Source organism: Dermacentor albipictus, chromosome 7, assembly GCF_038994185.2.
Source record: "Dermacentor albipictus isolate Rhodes 1998 colony chromosome 7, USDA_Dalb.pri_finalv2, whole genome shotgun sequence".
In the NCBI taxonomy this organism is placed as follows: Eukaryota; Metazoa; Arthropoda; class Arachnida; order Ixodida; family Ixodidae; genus Dermacentor; species Dermacentor albipictus.
Window position 1 is genome coordinate 29,418,619 of NC_091827.1, and position 25,903 is coordinate 29,444,521.

General features: G+C 48.6%; 1 protein-coding gene across 3 annotated transcripts in view; it reads left to right on the top strand.

Annotated features, from left to right (window-relative positions):
• Nucleotides 1-25,903, top strand: part of LOC135917435 (forkhead box protein N3-like) — a 68,558-nt gene that overhangs the window by 14,797 nt on the left and 27,858 nt on the right. For 2 of the 3 annotated variants that reach the window (XM_065451004.2, XM_065451001.2), the window contains exons 2-3: nt 14,763-14,845; nt 23,839-24,071. In XM_065451004.2, coding sequence (XP_065307076.2) covers nt 23,865-24,071 — 207 coding nt within the window. In that variant the 5' untranslated portion in view covers nt 14,763-14,845; nt 23,839-23,864. Of the gene's footprint in view, nt 1-14,762; nt 14,846-21,041; nt 21,241-23,838; nt 24,072-25,903 lie in introns of those variants that run through there. The other variant, XM_065451002.2, reaches the window with a different exon arrangement.

The following is a 25,903-nucleotide window of genomic DNA, read 5'->3' on the forward strand; positions in this document are numbered from 1 at the left end:
TTGCGTCTGGCTGTATGCGCCCTGCCTTAGTGACCTTTAGCGACATTTAGCTTTCAGAAGCATGCGCCGGGCTCATTGTTAGACTCGACGCGAGTGCTGCGTCATCTTCGCCGCTATATCAATCATCCCTCTGCCTGCCTGTCCGTTTATGCGACCGTCGCGAGATTGTCCTCTTTCTTGCGTTGAACTTGCAGACAACTTTTCCATGGCTGGGAAGGAAAAGCTTTGAAGGGGCGGCACGGAGTTGCCGCGCACATTTTTTTGGCGCCACATTTTTTTGTGCCAAATAGCCCGGCAGAGCTTGACAACGCTTCGGTTTCAGTCTTTGGAAGTAGATACAGTATGAACGTATGCGTTGTTGCTTGCGATGATTTCTCATTTGCCAGAACATGGTGGGGAAAAAAGGAAGAAGTGTCTAGCACATTCAAATGTAACCCTGAGTAGTGTGTTTTATCTCTGGCTTTAATATAAGTGCGGTAATACGTAATCAAAACAACACTAATGTAAGATCTTGTTTTTTTCCACCGTCTCAAACGATTACGAATGTGGAGCTGTTCGACTGATTTCGGGAGCGCTGTCACGTGCGCGCCCTCTTCCGTAGCTTTCCATTCAGTGCACTGTAAAATAATTTCCAACCTAAAAAGTGAAAAAGGGTGTAAATGTGTCTATAACTCACACCTTTCGGGTGTTATATATATAACGGACACCCTAAGGGTGTGAGTTATAGAAACATTTACACTTTTTTCACTTTTTAGGGTGTAAATTATTTTACAGTGTGCTAGAGAAAGTGGTACATCTTTAACGGGCTGTGGGGCGCGTGGACATAGCAGTATTACACTGGTGGCGACACCTCGTAGCGCTAAGCCTATAAACTGTAGCGTGCAGAGCTATCACTCCAATCACCGACTTTTCGGTGTCCAACTTTGCTGCTGACCTAGAGGGGTTGATTATGCCGCGTATACCCTTCGTTTACGCATGTTTTTTTTTTTTTTTTACTTTTCGGCTAATACGGTTATGACCCGTCGTGGTAACTTGTGAGCGTGGCGTTGTGCTGCTGGGAGGGTGAGGTCGCCTGTTCGATTCCCTGTTCCCTGCCTCCGCAGACTCATGTCGATGAGGCTGAAACTCGAGAACGTTCGCGTACGTAGGTGCACGTGAAAGAATTCCAGGTGGTCTAAAAACTATTTCTGTTTTTTTAGAGCGCAGATCTTAGGCGCCCGTTCCTACGGCGAGCGTAGGCGTTGTCCACCGTAACCAAGCGAACGAGCACAGCGAAGGATGAAAGAGCTATCAAGGCAGAAAGCTGGGCTAGTTGGTGTGTCATCTTTATTCAAAAGACTAGCGCAAGATAGCAGGGACAGAGACGAGCGCTAAACAACAGAGAAGACGACAGGACGAGCGCTAAACATCAACTGTTTAGCGCTCGTCCTGTCGTCTTCTCTGTCTTTGTCCCTGCTATTTTGCGCTAGTCTTTTGAATAATGATGAAAGAGCGAACGCCGGGCGCAGCGGGGTACGAAAGACGGTGATAGCGAATAGAGCGTGAGGAGGAAATCGGGGAGGAGGGTGTGACGATACCGTAAGAAAGGGTAGTGCCGCGCAATACGGGCTGTGCGGAGATTGTGACTACGAGATGGCGCCAGAGTAGTATCGCGCTTCGTCTGTTCACCGATGACGCCACCGATGGCATATATGGAAACAAAGCGCTGCATGAGCGGAGGTCTGTCTGCGGCGGCTGCTGTGAATCGCGCCCACGCGCTGCCTCTCGGGATCTCTCGTTTAGCGAGGCAGTCGCGCCACACTTCGCTCCCTTGCGACTGGCGCAGCATGGCCTTAGTTGCCTTTGTGTCATCATCATCATCAGCCTGGTTACGCCTACTGCAGGGCAAAGGCCTCTCCCATACTTCTCCCCGGTCATGTACTAATTGTGGCCATGCCGTGCCTGCAAACTTCTTAATCTCATCCGCCCACCTAACTTTCTGCCGCCCCCTGCTACAGAAAGTTGTGCCTTTGTGCCATTAAACCCCAACTAACAATAACAACAGACTTCGCTCCTTTTGCAACGAGCCTCCGGATACATTGTCCGCGTCAGCCAATATATCGCGAAATGACGACACGTATAGGGGCTGCGCTCGAATTTCCGAATAAAGAGGATCGTAAACGTCGGTGATTTCTTTCTTTCTTTAATGGCAACGCTGTAAGAGAGTGGTTACTGTCACGGTGAAGAGCTTACGTGCCTCGGCAAAACAACGACATCTTCGAAGCCTCGCGGCCGCGTCGGAAAAACGACCGGTCGAATGTGCCGCGAGAGAATGAGCCATCGTTTTTACTCGTGTCATCTCTCGGCGAATTCCACGTGTGCATAGTAAAACATCCGTACGCCTGCTGCGCAGCAGCTTTTTCGAGTCGGACGAGTAGTAGCAAGTGTTGGTTAGAGGCCAGCTTCTTTTTTCATGCTCCCGTTTTTCGTTGCGATGTGATCCGATTGTGCTCCTTTTCCAGCGCGGCTGCGAAGCTTTCGAATGTGTCGTTGTTTTGCCGAGGCACGTAAGCTTCACCGTCGGATTGCAGCCCGATCCCCGTTGGCCAATCTCGTTTTCTCTTTCACATCCACATTTGTTATTGCTTTATTTATTCCCCCCCCCCTCCCTGCTTTGCATGGTTCATTCGGCTCCGCTAATGCTCCAGCCATTCAGATCCAGGGCAGCATTTGGCTGCTAACTGGAGCGAGGTGTGCAAACGAGGTCGACAATGACTCCTCCTTTCTTTCTTCCTTTCCTGTATTTGTCTTTCTTTGTTCTTCTGTACCAGAAGTTCGCTAATGTTGCAAGGCTCTGGGTTTGCACGACGCGTTGGTTTGTAGCCTTGAAATAGTGCCCATTTGTTCTTTTTTTTTTATCGTTTGCACATTTTCGGTCCTCGGTAGCTGCCGACGTGTTTGCACGTTCGTGGCTTGCCTTATTGGCAGCTGCGGCCGCGCGTAACGACTCAGGGCGCACCACTCTGCCCGGCCCGCGCGAGAAACCCCCCCCCCCTCCACCCCACCCCCAGGGAGGGGTGTATTGCTCTATACGTAACCGATTATTGGCGTCGTCGTTGGGGTCTTGCCCTAGGGCCGCGCGTTCCTTCGATTCTTTCGTTTTTTTATTATTATTATTCTCAGCGGCAAGCGAAATGAGCCGTCGTCGATTAGAGAAGACCGCATTCCAATTGGGGTGGTCGCAAAACAAAACAAAGTAAAACGGAAGAAGAAAAAGAACGGCTTCGCCACGCGTTGCCTCCGCCTCGCCGCCGCCTCTGCGTGGCGCGCGGCTGGAAAGTATGGCCTCCGTGATCGGCGACCCAGAGGCTAAGCGCGGAGCGAGCGCGATCACGGAGGCCACGTGCGAAGTGTTAGTTTATTCCCGCAATAAATTGCGGCAGAGAAATATGGCGCCGCTGTCGTTCTGCTACCGCAGGTGTTGCGGTTGGTTGGCACGTTGATTTGTCTCAGCTTCTTGCTTGTGGCTTCTGACCATGTGGCGTGTTTTATTAGTCTGGTATATATATATATATATATATATATATATATATATATATATATATATATATATATATATATATATATATATATATATATATATATATATATATATATATATATATATATATATAGACCCTTTTCATGCTTACAAAGAGGCTTCCCAGACGACTTCCGGTTAAGCCCTCTGGAACAACACACGTTACAATAGCCTATAAATTTACAGAACCCTCCAGCTGGCATCAGTTTTGCTGTGAAGTTGGAGTGTTCTACAAGTGAATTTTATTGTTCAGTGCAACAAAATAAAGCCCATACGTGAGATCGACACATGCCGCATTTTCTTTATATCTGAACACATCAAGAATATGTGCCTACAGTAAACTATGCGCAAAATACTTCCGTTTTCTTCACTAACTTGACTGTCATAAATGCATGACCGGAAGTGTTCTGGGGTCATGAATGCACTGCTGCCACAGCGTGGACAAAAATGGTCTATATATATATATACCTTTTTTATATAATCTAAATTTCCAAGCGTTGCGACATTTTGCTAAGTCAACGAAGGAGATGCGTGCCTGCGCTCACACGTGATCGTTGCGGAACATCCACTTTATAGCGCAATATGTTGTTTGAAATAGGTCGATGTGAGAGGTCACGCAGTCGTTCCACATTTTCAAATGTAACTTTCTTTTTCTGGTCCTTGGCAGCTGTATTGTTATGTTTGCCCTTTAAAAATGAAGTGAACGGTATTTGCAGAAAGAAACCCGAGTGGTGTCGAGAAACACTTTATTCATCCACTCATTCAAACGTACAAACGATTTTTTTTTTTACATGGTGGTTGCGTGGGAACGTCTGGGAAAAAGGCGACTAAATGCCTGTCAAATGCGCCAGAACCTGCCCTTACCACCAGATCCGACAACGCTCAGCACAATGGGCTACATTTCTCAATAATATGATAATGAAGCAAGCACACTTAATTTTACACTTACAAATACAAAGAAATGAAAAATATGGAAAGAAGCAAACAGTAAGGAAGCATTTCACAGATTACTCGTAGAAATAAGATTACGAAACCTTGAGCGCAGCAATAGGGTCATTAACACTCCGAAAGAACAGCAAACCAGAAAGGAGGCTATGAGATTTAATATTAAAGGGACCCTGAAACGATTTTGGCGATTTTCTGCAAACGTACTGAGTCGTTAGAGTAGGTTCTTCTGATCATTAATTCATGCATCTAAGTGCTCTGCGTAAAGCGTGTAATTTATTATAAGGTTTTGAAAATACCCATCGCTGCCGATCGCAGCGCACTGCTCGGCGGAATTTTAAGCCGCCCCTACCCATATGATGCAAATAACCCATATTACGTCACATGGGCGAGCTATCTGATTGGCTGACCAGGGCGCGTGGTCGATAATTTTTCCAACTTTATGGTGAACAAATGATGCTCGTAATAGTTGGAATGTTAGTTACTTTGTTTTTGTAAAAAGAAAATAACCTAAAGAGAATACACAAGAATAGTTTTTAGTACACTTCAGCACTTCCGGCACACAGCAAGTGTCGTCTGCTTGTGTTACAACGTACTCCATTTTGACGAGAGCTCCGCGGTCAGAGTCGGTCTCAGTCTTTTCGCGAGCACTATGATTCGACTTCGTTGCCTTGTGGACTGCAAACCTAGCGACCTGCAAACTGCGAGTCCAGTATTAGGGCAAACGCAAGCGCAAGGGGACAGGGTCTGGCCGCTTGACTGTGCCGGGATGAGCCACGAGATGAGCAGAAGGGCAAATGTGAACGGTCTGCACGGTGCAGCCACCTGGTGGCACAGAGCTCAACCATACACAGTAGCAGCAACGAAGTGTATTCTCTGCTGATGGTGTGTATTTTTCGCAGGAGTGTAATCATCAACACGTTGATTTATAAATGTTTAAAATGCTTTACACTTGGTTAGAGCAATATTAGCGCTTTGTTTGACTGGTTAAGCGCTGCGCCAGCAAGTGTCTGGACCGTGCAGACCGATCAGGCTGCTCACGTACGTCTACGCTAAAGTTCCTTCATCAGCTTGAGTTTATGCCTCCAGTCATTTGCCGAAATGACCAGCTTGCCTGTTTTTAGCGGAGTACCGGACACGTTCGGCGCTACGACAGAATGCTCGCACCGCACGCTGCTTCGATAGCTCTCGGTCGACGGCCAAGCGGCTAGCGGAGAGGTCTCGCGCGGGAGGGGCGTGCTCCTAAACAACCGGAAGTGAGCGATGTGACGTCGCATCGTGACGCTGAACCAGTGAAGGCGGAGCTTAGCGCCTCTCGCTCGGCGAGCGAGTTGAGGAGGAAAATCATAGCTAGGGAGGAGGGTAACTTCTAATCGCTTGCAGCTCCATTAATACGTAACGCTTCACTTAAATTGTGGTGTGAATGTTCTACTTAAGCTGTACCCTACGCGCCTACAAAATTTGTCCGAACCGTTTCAGGGGCCCTTTAACATAGCATCACTTGTAGGTGCCATCGCACCTATGTAAGTAAGGCCCTTCTGGAAAGAACAGATCACATAATGTCAACGATGTTCGCATCTGAAGCGCAGATTGCGAAATGTACCCGCAATTTCGCGAATATGTGGTGGCTGTCCAAGGTGGCCGCCATGACAGCTCGTTGATTGGCTGAATGAGTATCACGTGAGGAGCGTCACAGGAAGGGGGGCCGTTTCGTAAGCGTCTATTTGACGTTGTGTGACGTTGCGCCGGGTCGCCAGTTTGCAGAGATTTGTTCCCCGCCGCAGATTTTTTATTTTATTTTTATTTTATTATTATTATTATTTTTTGCGACGAACCGCGCGAGTTATGGTAATGAGCGACCGTAAGCAGTGGCGGCCGAGAGGCGTTTGCGTATCGCCGCGTTTCCTCCCGTCGTTTGGGGCGGTGAAAAACTTTTGTTCATAATGCCTGCTCATAGCATTTGCATTGCTCTCGTGTGGTGTTGGCTTATGGGTTTTGAGCCATCATTTTTTTTCTAAAGACGCGTTTATTTAGTACTAGTTGAACGTTGCAAATCTCCTGCGACATTTTGCACTTCTCGCTGCTGGATTTGTATTCCAGTCAAGATCAATTACTTTTTCACATCGTGGGAGGTCAATACGGCGGCGGCTCTTTAATTTAATGAAACAAATGTACGCAAGACTGCTCAGTGCGTTTAAAGGCCGATCCACACGACGGACCGAATTGCTCTTTTAGACCCCGGTCCGCTCATCACGTGATAGGACGTCACCAGTTCGTGCGTACCGCCGTTGGCCCGCGCAAGACCGCGGCCCTCGCGGTCCAACAAATCGCCGAGGCTTTTCCCGCTTCACTTTTGGCGGCGGACCGCACGCAAACCACAGCGATTTTGGCGCAGCCAGCGAACGTTGTCCGGCAACAGAGTGTCTTGAGCCAAGTCCACGCTAGTTTTCGGCTCAGCAAAAGCCAGTCAAGCCAGTCGTTTCATGTCCCCCGTTCCGCCTACATATGCGTGCAGCAGATATATTTTTTAAACACCGTGTCCTCTTGGAGTGACTAGGAGGTTTTTTATTTTGTATCCCTCGTTGAGCAGTTCCCTGCTTTGTGGAACTCGAGCCGGAATGATTGCAAGATAACGCGGAAAAGCTTTAGTGTGGCTGGTTGGTCTGCTCTGCCGTCTGCTATGGCGGTCCGTCGTGTGCATAGAGTTTCTCACTACATTACCTAGAGGGAAATCTGGCGCTGCTGCGCTGTGGTATGCATGGGAATGCCGGTATATTGTGGATTCGGATTGGCATCGTTCTCGTAATGACAGGACGCCATGAAGACGCGCTTGGCAAGTACCGTTCCGTCTGTCACAATGATTCATTTTCTACTAAAATAGCGCGTGAAAAGCTGTTTTAGCTTTATTATTACGCGAAAAGATGTTTTGTTTAACTATGAGGACTTGTTATTGTGTGTACGACTACGTGTTACGTAAAAAGTATCAGTGGGCCGCTAAAGTTGGAGGACAGACGACAAGGTTCACGCTCGCTTTGAAACAGTTGGTTGTCTGTTCTTGCTTTTCTTCCCTTGGTCATGCATCGTGGGTGAGTAAAGATGTAATATGCATGAATGGAAACATTTTATGAAGATTTTACTTTGAGAACGCGTTATTTGCGTAGCCATATCCACGTTTTAGACGAAGCCTCTTAGAACATCAGCCAACACGAGCCTCGCAGACACATATACCGTCATTCCCATGACGGCACGGTGCCCCCTTAAGAAACTCCCATAGACGGTGGCGCCAGATTACCCTCTAGGTGTCATAGTGAGAAACTCTATGGTCGTGTGGATGTGCCCTGCGCCGGACCGGAACGCGGCGGGCCGTGACGTCGCATCACGTGACCGATCGGCCCGCAGACTTGGTCCGTCGTGTGGACATAGGTGTGGATCGGCCTTAAGCGGTCACCTGTGGCGGACGCATCGCTATCGCTATCATGCGGCCACTTCTTAGCCAACCTAGTTAAGTCGCTTGCGTTTCGCGAGATAGCGATAACGCGGCCGGCGACGTGCTCTCTTCACCGTTGGTCGGTCGCGCATGCTGAAGACAGAAGGCGAGCGCGTTGGCGCCGATATGCGATTACTCATCGAATTTGTTCGGAGACACGCAGCATGGCTAGTGTAGCAGACTGCGGGATCGAAAGGAGTCTTTACCGGAATAATCGTACGCTTTGAACTATCCGCTTTATTTAGTTACCTTTTTTTACTGAGGAGGGAAGACTGTTTTGCCTCACCAAGAGCGTTTTGGTTCGTTGCTTTCGTTTCACGTTTCTTGGGCAAAACGCCAAGCTTGCGTCACGTTACGAAAGCAAATCGGGGCTGCCAGCACCATTCTGTAGGCGTAGCGCATACGTCACGCCTGGGAAGAAAATGGCGGAATGCTTAGAATAGGGCCTCTTCCGGCCGAAGCACCGTGGTATACAGCTGAGCCCTCATAGCCCGCTGTCAGGGGCGTAGCCAGGGGTCTAGCTTATGGGGCTTCAGCCCCCCCCCCCCCCCGAAATTTTTTCGTGCTGTCCATGCACCGCCGCCCAAAGTGACCCCCGGCGCCGGAAATCACTCTGGATTTTGTCTAGAATGTCTTTTTGACGCTCGAAAAGACATTTAACCGCGAAGATTGCAAACTTGGGCTGGATTTCGTGGCAACGCCCACACACCGGGAGTCACATAACGCCAAGCAGTCCCATCCGAGCACAAAGTTTCAAGGGCGCTTTGATGGTGTGCGGGTTCGCCGCGGCATCTCACTGAGGCCACGGAATCTATGGAGCGCATGGATATCAATTGCGAAACTTTATGGGTGTAAATCTCATAAGCTCTTGATGTGAAAGGTGCATTGACATTTCCAAAGTTGTGCTTTAGATTTTCAATTGCAGAACTTTGTGGGTTTAATGTTGTTATAAACATTTGACGCCAAAGGTCTATTGACTTTTCTAAAGTCTTACATCGGAACATACAACGAGACAAGGCAAATCAACATACTAGCAGACGAGTTGACAAAGCAGGCAGCGAGGTCCAATGAGACGAAGCGTTGGGATGGTTCATTTGTGCCGTCATGTCACATAAAAAAATATAAACACTTTTTTAACCTACGCCAGAACATCCGTGTCAAGACACTAAAGCCAGCCAGAGTAACTACGTTCTTATTTTTTCTACTTTGGCTTTTATTCGCGAGGACACACTGAGCCTCTTCATTTTTTTTTTTTTTTTTTGTTCTCGCTACCCTACCCGCGGGCTGCCAGAGCCAGCCAGAGCGCGTACGTTTTTCTCGTATGGCCCCGACCACCATGAGGCGCACTTCGGTTCGCGTTCGGTTTGCTCTGGTCGAGTGGATTTTCACCTGACAGAGTTTTGGACGCTTTCTGGCTAGCAGACGAGAAAAAAAAAACAATGGTTGCTCACCGCCATCACTGTGGGGACTCGAAGCATTGCACCGCATTCCTTGACCGGAACCTTTCCGGAAAGTCTTGTTTTGCCGCTGTAGGATACTGAGCAGTATGCGTATGGTTCTCAGTGGACCAAGCGTCTCACGTTTTCTTCGGTATTCCTTCCGTAGCCCCATTAGGTGCCCGAAGTAGGCATTAGATTCTGACCAACATACTTTCCTATGCTTTTTTTTTTTTCATTTCGGTGCCTCCGCCTCACAGAAAAAAAAAATACATTGTTGCGGCGCAGCGAATTGTCGCATGGTGAAAGTTCGATTTTGATACTTCTTTTGCGGAAAGTAATGAGCGACGGGACGCTTCAGTTGCCGGATACGTTTATTATATTATTGCGAAAGCAATTATATGGACACTCCAGGCGCATTCCTGCCATCGCCCTCATGTTTTGTATGAAGAACAAGGGTGATGCTGTATGTGCGAGTGAAAGCGTAGGGGAGGTGGAATGGGTGAGCCTACGATGGTGGCTCAGTCTTGCGTGTGCAAATGAGAAAAGCGGGGAGCAAGCGCGCCGCTTTCCGTCGCGCGCAATACATCGGGGGGAGTGGATGGAATGGGAGCGGAATCTAGGATTCTGTGAATCTGATTGTGCAACATGTTTATTTGCCTTGTTTGACGCATTATATACAGTTACTTCTTCTTACACACATAGACTCATTGGAGACTCATACGTATACTTAAATATCTTGTTGCGAGGTTTTGTGTATACATGCAGTGAACTTTGTTTCCAGTGACACTTTTTTGTCCGCTATCAAGCCGTATTTTCGCATTTGTTTATACCATTGTATCTTTGAATTTCTAATATATGAGGGCAAGTCAAATGAAAGTGAGCCTACCCTAACCGCGCAATAATGGTTCGGTTCATTATCTGCGAGGCATGCGCGTAGGAGAACGGCATGTCTCATTTACAAAAGTGACACGCAGGTGTGAAGATAAATGTTCTTTAATGCTCTCATACACTGGGTTGAATATGGTTGCGTCACATGATGGACACTTCAAAAGTTGAACAGCTCGGTGTCGCGAAGTTTTTGACAGCTGAAGGTGTTTCCAAAACAGAAATTAATCACCATATGACTGCCGTGTACGTTGAACACTTCATTTCATTGACCACCGTGAAGCGTTGGAGCAAACGGTTCAAAGGACGTTGCAAAGACATTCCAAGACCGGGTTAAAACCATCGTGCAATCACCCCCCTCCCCCCCGCACACAATTTCAAAGGTTCATGGGCTGCTGAAACAAGAACGGAGGATAAGCATCGATGAACTGGCAGACCGTCTGAACATCAGTCACGGTTCGGTTCACGCCATAATTCATGAGCTTCTCGGTTATCGGCTCTTTGGTGCGCAATGGATCCCCAAGATTTTGATCCATCGCGAGAAGACGGAGAAGTTTCGCGCTGCTTTGACTCATCTGATCGGGTATCACAATGAGCATGACGACTTCTTGTTTGCAACTGTGGTCGGGGACGAACCCTGGTGCCACTACTACGAGCCTGAAACACGACGGCAAAGCTTACAGTGGAAACATTCGAATTTACCACGCCCAAAGAACGTAAAGGCCATCATTTCCGCTGAAAAAGTGTTGTTGACTTTTTTTTTTTTCGATCGACAGGGTCCATCACTGATAAAATTTGCTAAATCTTGACAGGCTATCAATTGTGTCCGGTATTGTGAAACGCCAGAACGGCAGCGTGTCGCAATCAAGAACGAACAACGTGGAAAATTGACAAATGGGGTGATCTTGTTCCACGACAATGCCTGTCCCCACGTCGCTTATGTGGTTAATACAAAACTGGCAAAGTTCAAGTGGGAAACGCTGCAACATCCGCCATACAGCTCAGACTTGTCACCTTGCGACTTCTACATTTTGGGGCAACCGAAAAAACAGCTCAAGGGAACCAGATACAGACTTTTTGAAGCAGCAACCCAAGGAGTTTTATAAGACGGGAATCACGCGACTCGTTAGTCAATAGGACAAATGTCTAAATTCTCATGAAGACTACTTTTAAACAAAGTACCCTGTTGTTGGCTCATTCATTTGACTTGCCCTCATATATCTTGCAGAACTCCTGCTTTTTATACGTGCTCTCTGTCGCGACTATAACTTCGGTTCAATTACTCACGATACACGACAAGGGACAGCTACTCCTGCGTAATACATTGGAACAAACGACAGCATCATTGAGATTTTTCACTGGCCATTGCATATATACAAGAATGTAAGCATGGTTCTTGAATGACAAAGTTTCATTTACATATTTGTCCTCAACTTGTTCAGTTCATTGCCTTTTAATTTTTCATATCAGCGGCATGCACTGCTTTCCTGTTTTCGAACTGATATAGTTCTAAAGTTCGTGTGATATTTTCTTTACTTAATAAATAGACAAAAAACATGGAAGCATTGACGTCAGTTATTTTGGGCACAATTTTTGGCACATACGAGTATAATATTTTATGAAAAAATACACATTTTACTTGTATTTACAGTGCGTAGCTTTCAAGAATTCGTTTGCAGCATCTTTGGCAATGACAATGCAGTTATCATTCATGTATTTCATCCCTCGATAAATTGTTTAAGAGAAAGCTTTAGCTCGGGCCCAATCCGACGCGGCCTCTTCAAATACTTGTAAAACGCAGAAACGATTTTCTGAGATAATCCTGCTAATCACTTTTATTGAAATTGGCTGCATTGGAGAGAGAAAGTTAAATCCTAGTGTCTGTTGGAAACAGAACTTCGATTTAGGGCCTGAATTTTGTTTAAAATATTTTGAAAAATTCGAAAGTTTGAAAAAGTAGAAGCACGACGTTTACAAACTAATAGCTATGCATGAAGAACAGATATTGTGGTTCTGTATACGACATTTATTATAACAGTCAAAGCGGACAAGTTTGCTGTGTCAATTTGTATCTTACGTGAATTGGTTACGTTGTGTACAAGGGTTCTGCAAAAGCCGTATTTCCACAATACTAAAATTTTTTGAGATTCATGTGTAGCATATCTATTTTGTCCGCTGTAGATGTACTATTAGATGCAATTCACAGAATAGTGATATCATTTTTCTTTGTTGAGTCACGGAGTTTTAAATTTGATAGTTTCGTTTTCTGAAAATTTTCAATTTTGGCCAATTTTTAATAAACAATTGACCACCTAAATGAAAAATTTGAAACCAGTAGTCACTAGAATTAAACTTTTTCTTTCAAATGCAACAAACGTGCTCAAATTTGGTGAAGTGGTTGCAGGGAAAAACGAATTCCCCTTCTACATGTACTTAAATAGGAGCACCCGAGCTAACGCATCCGCTTAAGGAGGTGGCTGAGCTGCAACGTGCAGCTATATATATATATATATATATATATATATATATATATATATTGGGTCAGTGGCGTAGCCCCCCCCCCCCCCCGAACAAAATTTCTGGCTACGCCACTGCCCGCTGTAACCGCCCTTGCAGCACCGGTAAACGCCAGCGCCAAGATGCCGCCTAAAAAAAAATTTGTAAAAAACTCTGCCGCAGGACGACCACGCTGCTCGTCTACTTTGGACTGGACGCCGCCGCCTTTAAAATTTTTTCCCTTTGCCTCACGTTTTCTCGCTCTCTCCACCCGCCCCTCTCCCCTTGACTGTTTGGGTTTCGCTTCCCTAATGTTTACTCGGGAGAGGGAAGGAGACGCCGCGGAGCGTCGCCATGACAACGGCGGTGTCGGCGTCCCGGCGCATGCGCGCCTTGGCGTCCCCGTCCCTCTTTCCATATTTGCTTCCCCTTTTGGCGCAGACTTCCGGGTTTTCGAGGCGGAGCGCGCGCAGCGGGAAGCGTTCGGGAGAAAAAGAGAGGGAGGGTGAGGAAAGCGTGGGAGAGCGAAATGTGGAGAGGGTGATCGGGAATTGGGAAAATGTGGAACCTGGAGGGAGCGAAGTGGGGGGGGGGGCGCGGAGAGACCAACGTTCCGTGTCGCTTGGCACGATTGACTGCGCGTATCAACACGGGCCACACGAGCAAGCACAGACACCAATTAGCCCTCGAAGATTACCTAGAGAAGTAGTTCCGTGTCGAGTATGTTGTTGTTTTTTTTTCGCGTTCTCCGCTAGTACCTTCACCCGCCACGTGGTGGCTTAGTGTGTCTATGGCGTCCGGCGACGTTAGGGCGCCGGTTCGATTGCCACCCGCCGTGGCCGCATTGCGATGATGAGGATGGAGTGCGAAAACGCTCGTGTACCTTGATTTGAGTGTGCATTGAAGAACCACAAGCGGTCAAAGTTGATCTGGAGTTCTCTGCGACTGCGTTGCTTGTAATCTCTTCTCCGCCACAACATACGTATAAAAGTGCATCGCACGTGCGTTTAATAAGAATTTGTCGGTTCGTATCCCACCTGAGGCCAGTTGTTTTTTTCGCACTGGTTCGTTTCCCCAATTTCTACGTTTCAATTAAGCAACTCCCCCCCCCCCACTATTATTTCCTTGTTGTCATTGTTGGGCTCGTGTGGTTGTGACTTGAGAAAACGGGGGGCCCCTCGGTTCCCCTTCACATACATACATACATACATACATACATACATACATACATACATACATACATACATACGTATACAGGGTGTTTTTTCTTTCAGCTGCACCAAATTTTTAAAATTAGAAAAATATAAATCTCGGTAACGTTATGTTTACCATTCGTGTGTACGGATTGGCAGCCTCTAGATACAGACCAACTTCCCTATTTACGTGCGTAATTAGCGAAGTTACGGTAATTAACTTTCTAGTTATCAACAATAGGTGGCTACAGCAAATGAGTATCTTGGGGCCCGTCCTCGAAACTACCTATCCCAGCGATTAAATTTTGAATAGCGGATTTCATGTGGTAGCTACGCGAACAATTAGTTCCCCTTGACAGGCTCCTTGAAACCGAAACTGGCTGGAAAAAGAGCGTCTGTGTCGTCGTCGCCCCCACCGGTCCGGCTCCGCGAGCAGCTTGCGTTATCTCCTGGCTGTGTGCGGCGTTGGCCTAGCGCTTCAGTGCCGGTGGGCCGCCAAATTTACTTCGTCATTCCCTTGGGCCCCTGAAACGGCATTTCGTCGGTGGAAGTGGACACGTGGCGGGCGCCCAGTTCCCTGTGGTCTGCAGGAAACTGCATTTCTAAGCAAGAAACAAAAGGAAAAGAAAATGAAACAGTATGCGCGCAGTATTTGGGAGAATGCCTACATCGGTTGTGTGCCTTTTTTTTTTCTTTCTCGCCCCGTTTGAAAGCGCGTGATCCCTCTAATCATTGCCGTACTTCTTTTTTTGGCGCAGGTCTCAGCGCTCCTGAAACTCGCCCGTCTATGTCTGGCCACGCTGAGAACGGAAGCCTTCGACAAGCAATAATTTGGAGAAAGGCAAGTGCTGCACGTTTGTGGTGTCTAATGGCGCGAGGGTAAAGCCCCCTTAAACTTCGTAAAGTAGTGCCACGCTTTGAAGAATGCCGCCAACTCCTCGCGCGCTCTGGCCGACGCCGCGTCGCTATTGGCCTAATAGCATCACGTGGGCCCTCGCGCCGTGCATCGGCGCCATTTTTGCTCGAAAAGCGCCTACGGAGTGGCGAGGAGCGCATGTTGGCGCCGTTGCTACGCTCGAGCAGTGTAGGCGGCGCCTCGGTCGATGAGGGAGCGTGAAAGAGGAGAAACTAGGAGTGAAGGTGGAGGAGGAGAGCGTCGCTACTTTACGAAGTTTAGCGCGAGGTTGGTGGCGCCGACTGGCGACGCCAAATTCAACTAAAGCGCGCAGAAACTAAACTCCTGGCCTCCCACTGCGGGGGGGGTGCGTTCACAATTTTCGTATTATCGGTACCGCAACTTTGGAACAGACATACACGGTATGTACCCGCCGTGGTTGCTCAGTGGCCATGGTGTTGGGCTGCAGAGTACGAGGTCGCGGGATCGAATCCCGGCCGCGGCGGCCGCATTTCGATGGGGGCGGAATGCGAAAACACCCGTGTGCTTAGATTTAGGTGCACGTTAAATAACCCCAGGAGGTCGAAATTTCCGGAGTCCTCCACTACGGCGTGCCTCATAATCAGAAAGTTGTTTTGGCACGTAAAACCCCATAATTTCTTTTAAAGAAAAACAAATAAATTTGATGTGACAATAATAAAAAGTGTTAACCTTGAAAGCACACATGACACACGAATACGTTCCTTGAAGGTGTACTGGCATGGTATTTTCTACTATTTCTTTTATAATTTAATATAATTGCTGTCCTGTATACAGCCTGTTTCGAGCAGGAGGACGTTTTTACACGCACTCAGTCTCGCTCGGTCGCGAGCCCCTCCCCCTCACCCCTCCGCAATCCGTACCGCCTCGCTGGGGCCGAACCAGTCGGGTGCAACACCACAGGTTTTGGTCGGGGCTAGTGGAAAAGCGTTGCAGTGTCGCACTTGACCACCTTCTTGCGTAATGACGTCACTACACAGCGACTTATGCGATATTATGATATATTATGCGACTTATGCGAGAAAAAGCGATATTATGCTAAAAAATTTTGGGCGCTGCGAGCTTTTACGATTTTAGAAGCTTGTCGCGGACCGTCACGTGATGCAAGAAATAAAGAAGTCGAAAATGTCACATCAGTGCCCCTTTAACGACATGGCGCAACATATCTTACTGTGCGAGACCTTTCTTTAAAGAATTTGCTAGCCTCGACCTAAAACGACTGAAAGTGCACTGACAGACGTGCGGCCAAACAATTCAGTCATGAAAAAGAAATGCCTTGATTAATTATATCTCTCTTTTCAGCATTAGCTACCTTTCTTTGTCCTATCAAACGTTGGGCGGCACTGGCATTTTTGACCGGTGTCCTGCTATAACTTGCCCGTGTTCGGCGTGTTCGTGTCGTGTTTACTTGTCCCCCTTTGCGCCACCATGGCGTCAGAGTTCAGGTGGTTCCACTTGCCACCGCAGCAGCGCAACCATGCATTCTACATTGGAGCCAGGCGCGCCGGTTTCAAGCCAGTTTTGCCATCGAATGAAAGCGCCTTATGTTTCCCAGTATTCGCACTCGCTAGTTGCGATCCTTTCCCTCATGAGAAATGTATGGTAGGGCTTTTTGCAACTTAGAAAATAAGTGTATAGTGCTCCTTTATTATGGCTGGCGTTGTGACCATCGAATCGCCGTGGTGGCGTGTAGAGGTTATGCCTTTGCGCCACTAAGCCCGAGGTCGCGGGATCGAGTCTCGGGCATGACGGCCTCATTTCGATGAAGGTGAAATGCCAAAGACGCCCGTGTACCGCGCAGTGGGGTGCACGTATACCGAAACCCAGCTGCTCAGAATTAAACCGGAGTCCCTCACTCTACGGCGTGCCTCATAATCAAATCGCGGGGTTGTTGCACGTAAAACTACAGAACTGTTTTCTTTTTTTTTAATTTTGCCAACATCGTTTCAGTTACCGGTTCCCGCGTACACTTGTTTGTTCCGCTTATTCCGCGATCCATATTTTTTCTTCTTTCTTTCTGTTTTGAAAGCTTGCAGGCGTTTTCTTCGTTGTCCCTATCGTAGTCGCTCGCATATCGCAGGCAAAAAAATAGCGGCGCCTCCATATCACACAGTATAGTTTTGTTCTGCGCCTCCTGGAAATAAAACCCGGGAAGGAGGGAGGGAGGGAGGGGAGGGGGGAGTGCGCGTGTGTACTCGACACAGTGTTTCTCGGGCGTTTGTATACCCTGTCTCGGCAGCGGGGTATCGGCAAAGCAGCCCAGTGAAGGCAGGCGAGCGGGCCGAATCCGAGCTTGGCAGTGCACTGTGCGGTTGCCCGTGGCAACCGACCTGGCGCTCCCACTCCCTGTGACCACTCTCTTCCCTGCCTCCCGAATCTCTTCCTCATCTTCGGGAGGATGGGGAAAGGAACGTAGGGAAATCGCGGGGGGGGGGCTGTTGGCTATGCCGGGAAAGTGTAGGAAACGTGGAAGAGAGCTTTTTCTTGCCGCGACGGTCGTGGGGACGAAGCGGAACCTTAAAGGAAGAACTTAGCTACTTCTTCCCAGCACTCCCCCCCCCCTCCCCCTTTTCTTTTTACTCTTCGCGGACGTCGAAGGCCGCGCAATATCGGCTTTGCACGAACTGCCGTCCAGGTCTTGCGTGTCTGGTTGTTGGCGCAGCGCGGTGGTATACTATAGCGTTGTTGCAGTGGGGGCGCGGGGTTGAGCTGAGAGCTGCGGCTCTCCGGCGGTGGCTGTGCGTGGGCGTCTCCGTTGGTTGATTTGTTGCCATGGTTACTCCGGAGAGAGGGTGAGAGAGCCGCGGGCGCCCTAGCGACTGCTGGCTGGCTTGACTTGGCCGACTTCGCGATAGGGAAGCGGTGGAAACGTGAGAGCTGCGGTGTGTGTGTGTGTGTGTGTGTGTGTGTGTGTGTGTGTGTGTGTGTGTGTGTGTGTGTGTGTGTGTGTCTGTGTGTGTGTGTGTGTGTGTGTGTGTGTGTGTGTGTGTGTGTGAATGAGTGAGAGAGAGAGAGAGAGAGAGAGGAGGCGTACGTGGATCCGTCTCGAGCCGATGCCGATTAGCGATGTCTGACTGCGAGATGTTTGATTGACTCCAGGTTCCAGTATGTCCGTTGGATCAGCGTTGATTTTTTTCTTCTTTCTCTGTCACACTCGCTCTGCCCGCCGCAGTATCTCGATGGCTATTTGCCCGAGTGCGCGAGGTAGTGGGTCCGATTCCCGGCTGCGACATTCTCTGGGGCTTTTAAGCCAATTGCATGCCGTCGCATGTGTCGCTCTCAATCGTGAAACCTCATTTATAGATGCACGCGAGCTTTGTGTCATTTTAGAAGTGGTAGCACCGTTAGTGCCGTTAGGCGGGAGCCAAGCATATGTTTGTCACATACCCACGAGCATTTGAAATTGGTCACCGTCAAAGAGTGCTCATCCGGTACTGAGGAACCTACCTACCTAACTGAGGAAACGCTTTCTAGCTAGGCGGTCGCATTTGATCCCATTGGCACGCAGAGTGAAGTAGGTGCTATCATCATCACGATCATCATCAGCAGCAGCAGCCTCTTTTGTATGCCCACTGCAGGACGAAGGCAACATCCAATTTCTTGCGCTAGCAGATTCCAGCTTGCGCCCGCAAACTTCCTAATTTCATCGCCCCCTCCTGGTTTTCTACCGTCTTCGACTGCGCTTCCCTTCCCTTGGCGTCCAGTCTGTAACTCTAGTGGTCCACCGGTTATCTACCCTACGTATTGCATGGCTTTCCCAGCTCCGTTTCTTTCTCTTAATCTCAGTTAGAATAGCGGCTTTTTTTGTTTGCTCTCCGTTCCACACCGCTCTCTTCCTGTTTCTTAAATACAACTAACATTTTTCGTTCCATCGCTCTTGGCGCGGTCCCTAACTTGTTTTCGCGAGCGGATGGCTTATTACTTGCGAGCTGCGCTTGCATAAAGTGTTTTCTTGTAACTATACTCGCGGGCATGAAAAACAGCAGGCGTTCCTTCTTTTTTTTCTCTCAATCTTTCAATGCGTGCAGCGTTGAAGCACCCTCGAGTTTTCGTACAAAATAATTACACGCTGTTTTTCCGCAATCATTCGTATAGTTACGCAAACGAACGTAAACCGATACAAATTGGTTTGAAGCCTTTCTTTTTTCACTCCGGCGTGAAACCGGAGCCAAACCTCTGCTTTCGCTGAACCAACACGAGAGAATGTTTTGCTTCAGCGATCTGCTGTGTAGCCGCACGATTTGATTTCTCCATGTGCCCATCGCTAATGCGCGTCATCGTGTCGCCTAGACTCATCCTGTTATCTGAGAACTTTATCGTTCATGTTTGTTTGTTTTTCTCCGCGTCGGACAAACATGTCGAAATCGCTATAATGCAGCAGGGAGGCTCTCCTCCGTTTATGGTTTTATCGCTCTGTGGTTTCATCGCGGAAGTCTAGGGGTGCCTTCCCGACTGTCGCACTACCGAAGGCGCATATATTATGCGAAGCATACTAGACGCACAACCACGCTCTTCCTTGCTGCGCCGCGCGCGGCCGCGTAGCTACCATATGACGTCATAACAGCTGCAAAAGCGGAGGCTCAACTCGTGCGCTCGCTTGCGGCCGCGTAGCTACGTAGCCGGGTCTCAGCTCGTGCGCTCGCCTGCATGAGTTGTTTCTTCGTCTAGCCGAACCAAATATAGCCCAGCAACGGCAGTTCACCAGGCTAAACAGTTGTTCAACAACTAAAATAAAGGCTAGTAGGCTTCGCATCCTGGGCTTAACCTTAGCTAAGCCACAGCCATTTTTTTATGTTAGGTAAGAACACGTTCGTAGCCTTGCTTGTTGTCGCGGGCACACGAGAAGATGTTGTTTCTTTCGGTTTCCGCTATCTGGTCGCCTCCCACGCTTTCTGCCGAAATGCTTGCGTCTTCGGCGCTGGCAAGTTTTTCGAAGACCAACAGAGGGGTTGGCGGAGCTTTTTCTCCGTTATCACGGCGCTCGTTGCAAAAAGTCACGTTTCGTCGATTCCGCGGGGAGTCACCGAAGCCAAGGGGCTGGCTGCCCAGACTTTCTTCTGAACCGGTTGCAACGACGTTCGGAGCGCCGTCTATACCGTTTTTCTACGTTTTTCTTTTTTTGCAACCTGTGAACTGTTGTTTACTATTTTGGCATAGTTTGTGAACTGTTTAGCGCACGAACGTAGTCTGATATTACATACGTAGCATAATAAACACAGTGGTACGTGTCGCAATTTCGTGGTTTCATCAATTCAGCTTCGTTTCACATAGATTGCAACGTGCGCGTTGAATCTGCATACATTTTTACTAATTTTTAATTTATTTTCACCGCTACGATCGACAAATTTTGACTTGACACTGTTGTTTCCGTTATAACAGTCAAGTAAACGGACGAGTTATGCTTGCCGTGGTTGCGCTGACAGTGGGATACAAGATAGACATACGCGTGTGAGGACCGGTACCACTGTGGTCCGTACTGCTGTACTACATTATCAGCCTATTTTTACGTCCGCAGACCCAAGGCCTCCACTAGAGATATTACTGTACCCGTGTCATGCGTCAGCTGACTCCGTTCTCATGCCTGCGAATTCCTTGCATTTAATCGCACCGCCTAAGCTGTCTGCCGTACTCGACTGCTTACCGCCTCCAGTTGGCATCCCCGTACTGTATTCCACAGACCACCGGTTATCCATCTATTCTACACATTGTATTTTGTACGGCTGCCTAACTCCATTTCTCTCTTTTCATATTCTCAGCTAACTATCTTGTTCTAGTACATAAAGTACACTATTACAAGAAGCCCGCGCCTATTGCGACCGACATTTGGCTTGCTGGGCCATGGCTGGGCCGGCCTGCCGTCTGCCGCAGCAGAAGAGGAGGGCGAGGGCGACGAGCACGTGCTTCGGGGCTGCCGTTGCCGCGATCTCTCTAGTGCGCGCGCGCGTGCTAGACGCGTTCCCATGACAACGGGGCCGGGTGCCCGCGCGGGTTCTCGCGCGGCGCAAGCTTCCGAGGAAAGCGCGCGCGGGGGCGCCCTCGTCGCATTTTTTTTTCTTCACTAACCCCCCTCCCCTCCCTCCCCTCCGAGCTGCCTTCACGCAAGGACGCTCGGCTCCACGGCGGTGTGAGGCGCAAGCGTTCGTCTGCTTGCCGTAGTTTGGTGTGGTGTGGTGGCTCGGTCGTGTGCGTGTGTTTTCCCACTCGGGAAACGCGGAATCTTTGGGCAGGCTCGGTTGTGTTTCTTTATTTTGCGGTCGCCGTGGCTTCCTCGAGGATCTTCGTCCACCTCGGCTGGCGCATAGGTAGGTAGGCGAACGTCGTCGTCGAATCGAGGGCCGTGGTCGGTTGCGGGGCTTCAAGTGCGCTCGGCAGTCGCGGTTGCTTGCCTGCCCTGATCGCACTAGATTTTTTTTTATTTATTCTTACTTACGGGAGGGGGGGGGGTGCGTCTTCCCCTAGTGACGCTGGGCTCCGTTGCTAGGGGCAGCGCGCCGTTACCTCATGGCCGTTGTTGAAAAACACGTTAAACTCGCGCGCATGGGGATGGGCTGCGCGTATTTCTCTCTTTTTTTCTTTCTCCCTGCTCCACGCCGATTGCAGCGCGCCGCTGCTGACGCCTTGTTCTGCGATCTCTCTTTGATTGACGAGCGGTGAGAGCGCCCGAATTCGCGTTTCCGAAACTGTCAAGCTTAGCGAGCAGAGCGCGTCCTGTCCCCGCGCCGGCGAGTTGTACATCCGGATCTACGGAGCGACGGTTTCTGTTGTTGGGTTGCCTAAGTAATGGTTTGTTTCCAAAGCCCCGGGGCCCCGGTATCCTAGCGATGTATCCTGGGCCGCTCTGACTTTCGGTAACGTGTATCACGTTTTTTGTGTGGCGGTTTCCTTTCCTTTCTCTTTATGTTTACTGTTCCTGTCTTCTTAGGAGGTGGTTGTAGGTTGTCGTTCACCCCCCTATCGTCTTCGTGCCCGCCTTCTACTCTGCATTTTTCTTTTTTTGCCCCCCTTGTCGCGGGGGTATGATTTGAAATATTTGCTGCGTTTGCTGTTCGTGATCTTCGATTGCCGGAAGTAGCCGGTGTGCGTGGTAGTGGCCTATATTTGGCGGTGCATGGTGAAATTGAGGCTCTACGAGCCGCCGAGACAAGTTCTAAAAAGATTTGCCGTTAGTTGGTTCATGTCATTTCTTCGAGAGCTGTCTGGTTAGTTAGCTGACAGTTTTGAAAACTGTGTTTCAAGCTTAGCGGTTTCATTTCAGTTCTGCGGTAATATTACCTGAGCCTGTCGATCGTCTTCTATGTATCCAAATTTCTCGAAGCATTTTGCACCATAACCAATACGAAAGTCGGAACAAACTTGCCCTGCACACACCGTTTAAAAAATCCATTTGCACTACGTTTGTGGCATGATATGGTCAGGATCGTGGTCTAGAATGTCTACAGACCAAGTTCATTCGGAAACACGTCATCTCCACCATAATTAGCCTCTAGTACAATTTGTAATATTATCAAGCTGTACTGTGTAGCTTATAGTACAAGTTACACTTTAATAATGTGCAATGTAGGAGCACTAGAGCTACAGTATGCGTCAGTAGTACGGAGGCAGCTCTATCAAGCTGTAAAAAAAGAATAAGAAAGTGAGAACGGAGTAAAACACAGCAAGTGCACAGAGGTAGCAAATATTATATCGAAAGCAATGTAGAGAACATTATAATTACTTCAAGTTTTAGAATCGTCTCTGCTAGCTGCGATGAAAGTGGTCGGAAGCTGTTCGAAGACTGAACAGGCTGAATCGCCATCTAGGCTGAACAAACCTAGATGGCGGCATTCCTCGTCTATTACCTTTTGAGATCCAGTGCCCATTCTAGTGGACGTTGATGTTAACTTTACGTCCTTTAAAAAAATATATATTTTCACCTTTAGCACTGGTGAGGGAGAAGCGCTCTAGGCAGGTGCTTACAAAGTCGTATAACAATGACATCATCTCATTGTCGTCGTGATGCATTTCTTGATGCAACGGCACACCACAAGCTGCCATAGAAATACTAGTCAGGATGGCTGCGTGTTCTATTTTGTCGGAAGCGCCTGCGCTTGGAGTCAGCCTAAGAATTCAGTACGAGCTACACCCACAAAGCACTCTGCATCTGCGCTCTGTGCCATCATGCACCAAAACAGTTTCTGATAGACGCCAATATTGAAAGAAGTTTGCTTCCATCGCGACATCACAAAAATCAGTGAACATAATTCACTGGCACATCTATACAATTGTACTCTTTGAGTTGGACTTCAGCTCGCCACTGCACCGAGCATAGGGACCTTAGGGCAGTTGACTTCAATAGACTACTGGCACGCTGCTTTTCGAGTGACTGCTTACCCGGAAGGTCCTTAACGTTGACGTTTTCAAAAGAATGTTAGGAGATTGCTGCTATCCACAAAATGGTGACTTTTGAGACGGGGATGCAACTTTGTGTGAGACCAGTGCACCAACATTAAAAAATGGCCATCGAGTACAGTTCTAATGGTTCAAGGTTGTACTGCTATCTGGGATGGAGTACCCACACAGGAGTCATGCGGTTACTTTCATGCGCATGTTTTGGCAAACAAAGTAGTTTTTAGCCAAACAAACTTGAGAGGTGGTTAACTTGTCCATGTACCTGAAAATGTGCCACTGTGTCCATAAAGTCATGTCAAATGATCAAGCTTCAAGTTTTTCAGGTTTCTAAGATACTGCTCGTGAGAGGGATTGACTGTGAAAAGTGTGGGTGTTGCACTAATGCTTTGCTGTATGCACTAATAATAGAAGGTCAGTCTTCCTGAGAGTTTAGCGTTAGGACCAGCTATTATTGCCATAAAACGTGTGGGCCCATTGATGTACATGTCGTGAGTAATAATGAACTTGTACAGGTGGCGTCCCGTGGGCGCTGGGGGGCATGGCGGTAGAGGAGCCCCCGATGCGGGAGGACGCAGCACAGGTGGCTCCGTGCCAGCACCGTGAGGGGGTGCCTGGAGGGGGCGCCACCCCTCCGGGGGCCCTGACCCCTCGTGGACCAGCACCTCTACTTCCAGACGGCAGTGCCAAGGGTGGAGGAGGTGGGGGCGGCCATGACGACGAGCTCACCAGCCTCACCTGGCTGCAGGTGGGTGTGCAGGATCCTGTCTTCTCTTCTGATGTGTGCTTGGCAGCTTCACTTGAAATGGTCGCAACAACACTCTTTGGACACAGTGTAAGGGCCCACTCGCACCAGCAACTCGCCGAGGTCGCGCGAACAAATTGGTCGCAAATGGTCAACTTTAATCAGAACACAGCCGTTTTGGGTCCGTCGCTCAATGCTCAACTTATCGCTTGTGCAACTGCGATCGCAAACCTACTGAACCACTCAGTGGCGCAGGAGTAGGACGCCTTTATACGCTGACGCTTGTCTTACATGGTGCTGTGGGTGTGAGCACCATGTAAAATTCAGTCTTGAGACATTTAGGCATGGCGCCAGGTAGGTCGCGTTTGCCAGTGAGAGCATCAGTTGCCGTGACTTGTTCCTATGTTGCCAGCCGCAGTCAATTGCGCAATCTCTGTCATTAGCCTGTGTGAACGTCTCTTAAGAGCTTGCAATCTCTACACAATGCCATCATGAACATGCAGCTCAAGTATTATTCTGCTGCGTGCAGGAGGTAGCCTACAGCAAAAGCTCACACTTGCTTGCTCGTCCCTCCCAATTTGCTAGTGAATGGGAAAGTGGCAGTTGCCAACACGTCCTGCCCGACCTGTCACTGCTTCTTTGATGCTCTCCCGTGCCTTTGACAGGCGCTAACCCTGAAGGTTGCGAAATAAATGAGTTAAGAAGGAGCGATATGCAGGACATTGCAATTTCAACAATATTTTTTAAAAGCTATTGATGCAGTGCCCTAAATAAATGAACTCCCTACCTCCGGATAGTCTATTTAACATTTTTTTTTTTTTTTCACTGCAACAGACCTCGTCAAACTCAGTGCAGTAGATGCCGAGTGAGTAGATTATATAACATAGATAAAGTAAGACCTCCTCAGCTAAAGCATCCGCTTAAGGAAACACCGCGAAACTGCTAATGTGTTTTTAAATATAAACCCGCAGCGTGACGTTCTGGAGCAGCAAAGCCTATGCGAGCTGCTCATTCGGAACGCTGCTATATAAGCTCGAGCTGGTTTAGTGGTTGCGGGCACCTGAATCTGTGCCCTCAACTTATGCGCCGGCCCAACATGTGCTCACAGAGCACTTCAGACAGCTGTACAGCTGAAGTGTCTTAAAGCTAAGCTTGCGTAGCCTATTCCCCCCAAGGGGATGTCCGTTTCTAACTGCTGTCGACTGTGCAAGCGCATTGGCGGCAAAACATTGCATTGCCACAACTCATGAAAATTGTACCATGCGATACATATAGTCCTGTATTGACTTGCATAGTGCCTAAACCGCACCGCATCATATTGTTACGTGTAGCTGGAGCCCAATACGACGTAGGTCGGGGCTGCAGGCGGAAACGGTTGCGTAGATGAAGTGCCGCCAGCAGGAGCCGAAGTTGCACTGTCGCCGTTGCGACCGCTGCGAAGCTCCATGACGGGTACAGGGAACATCCACCTCCACCAAATTAATGTTACGTGTAGCTGGAGCCCAATACTATATACAATTTATTTACAGGGAAGCTAACGGAAGGCCAAAATGGCGACGCTATATCAAGCGGGCCCACATCGTCTTCTTCCTCCTCAGTGCAGCCTCACTGTGGTGGCTGTTCTGTAGCAATATTCTTCCCTCTTTCCACACCCTTCACTCTCATGATGCCTAACCAGCCCCGGTCAGCTGTGGCATTTGACTAAAGGTTGTGCACTACCTGTGTTCTCTGTTCATTCGCGCCATTTAATGACCCATGCTCATGGTAGCAAGTGAAGTAAACATGTGAAAATAGCCTTTTGGCTGTGGCAAGGATGGTTGCGTTTTGGAACCACT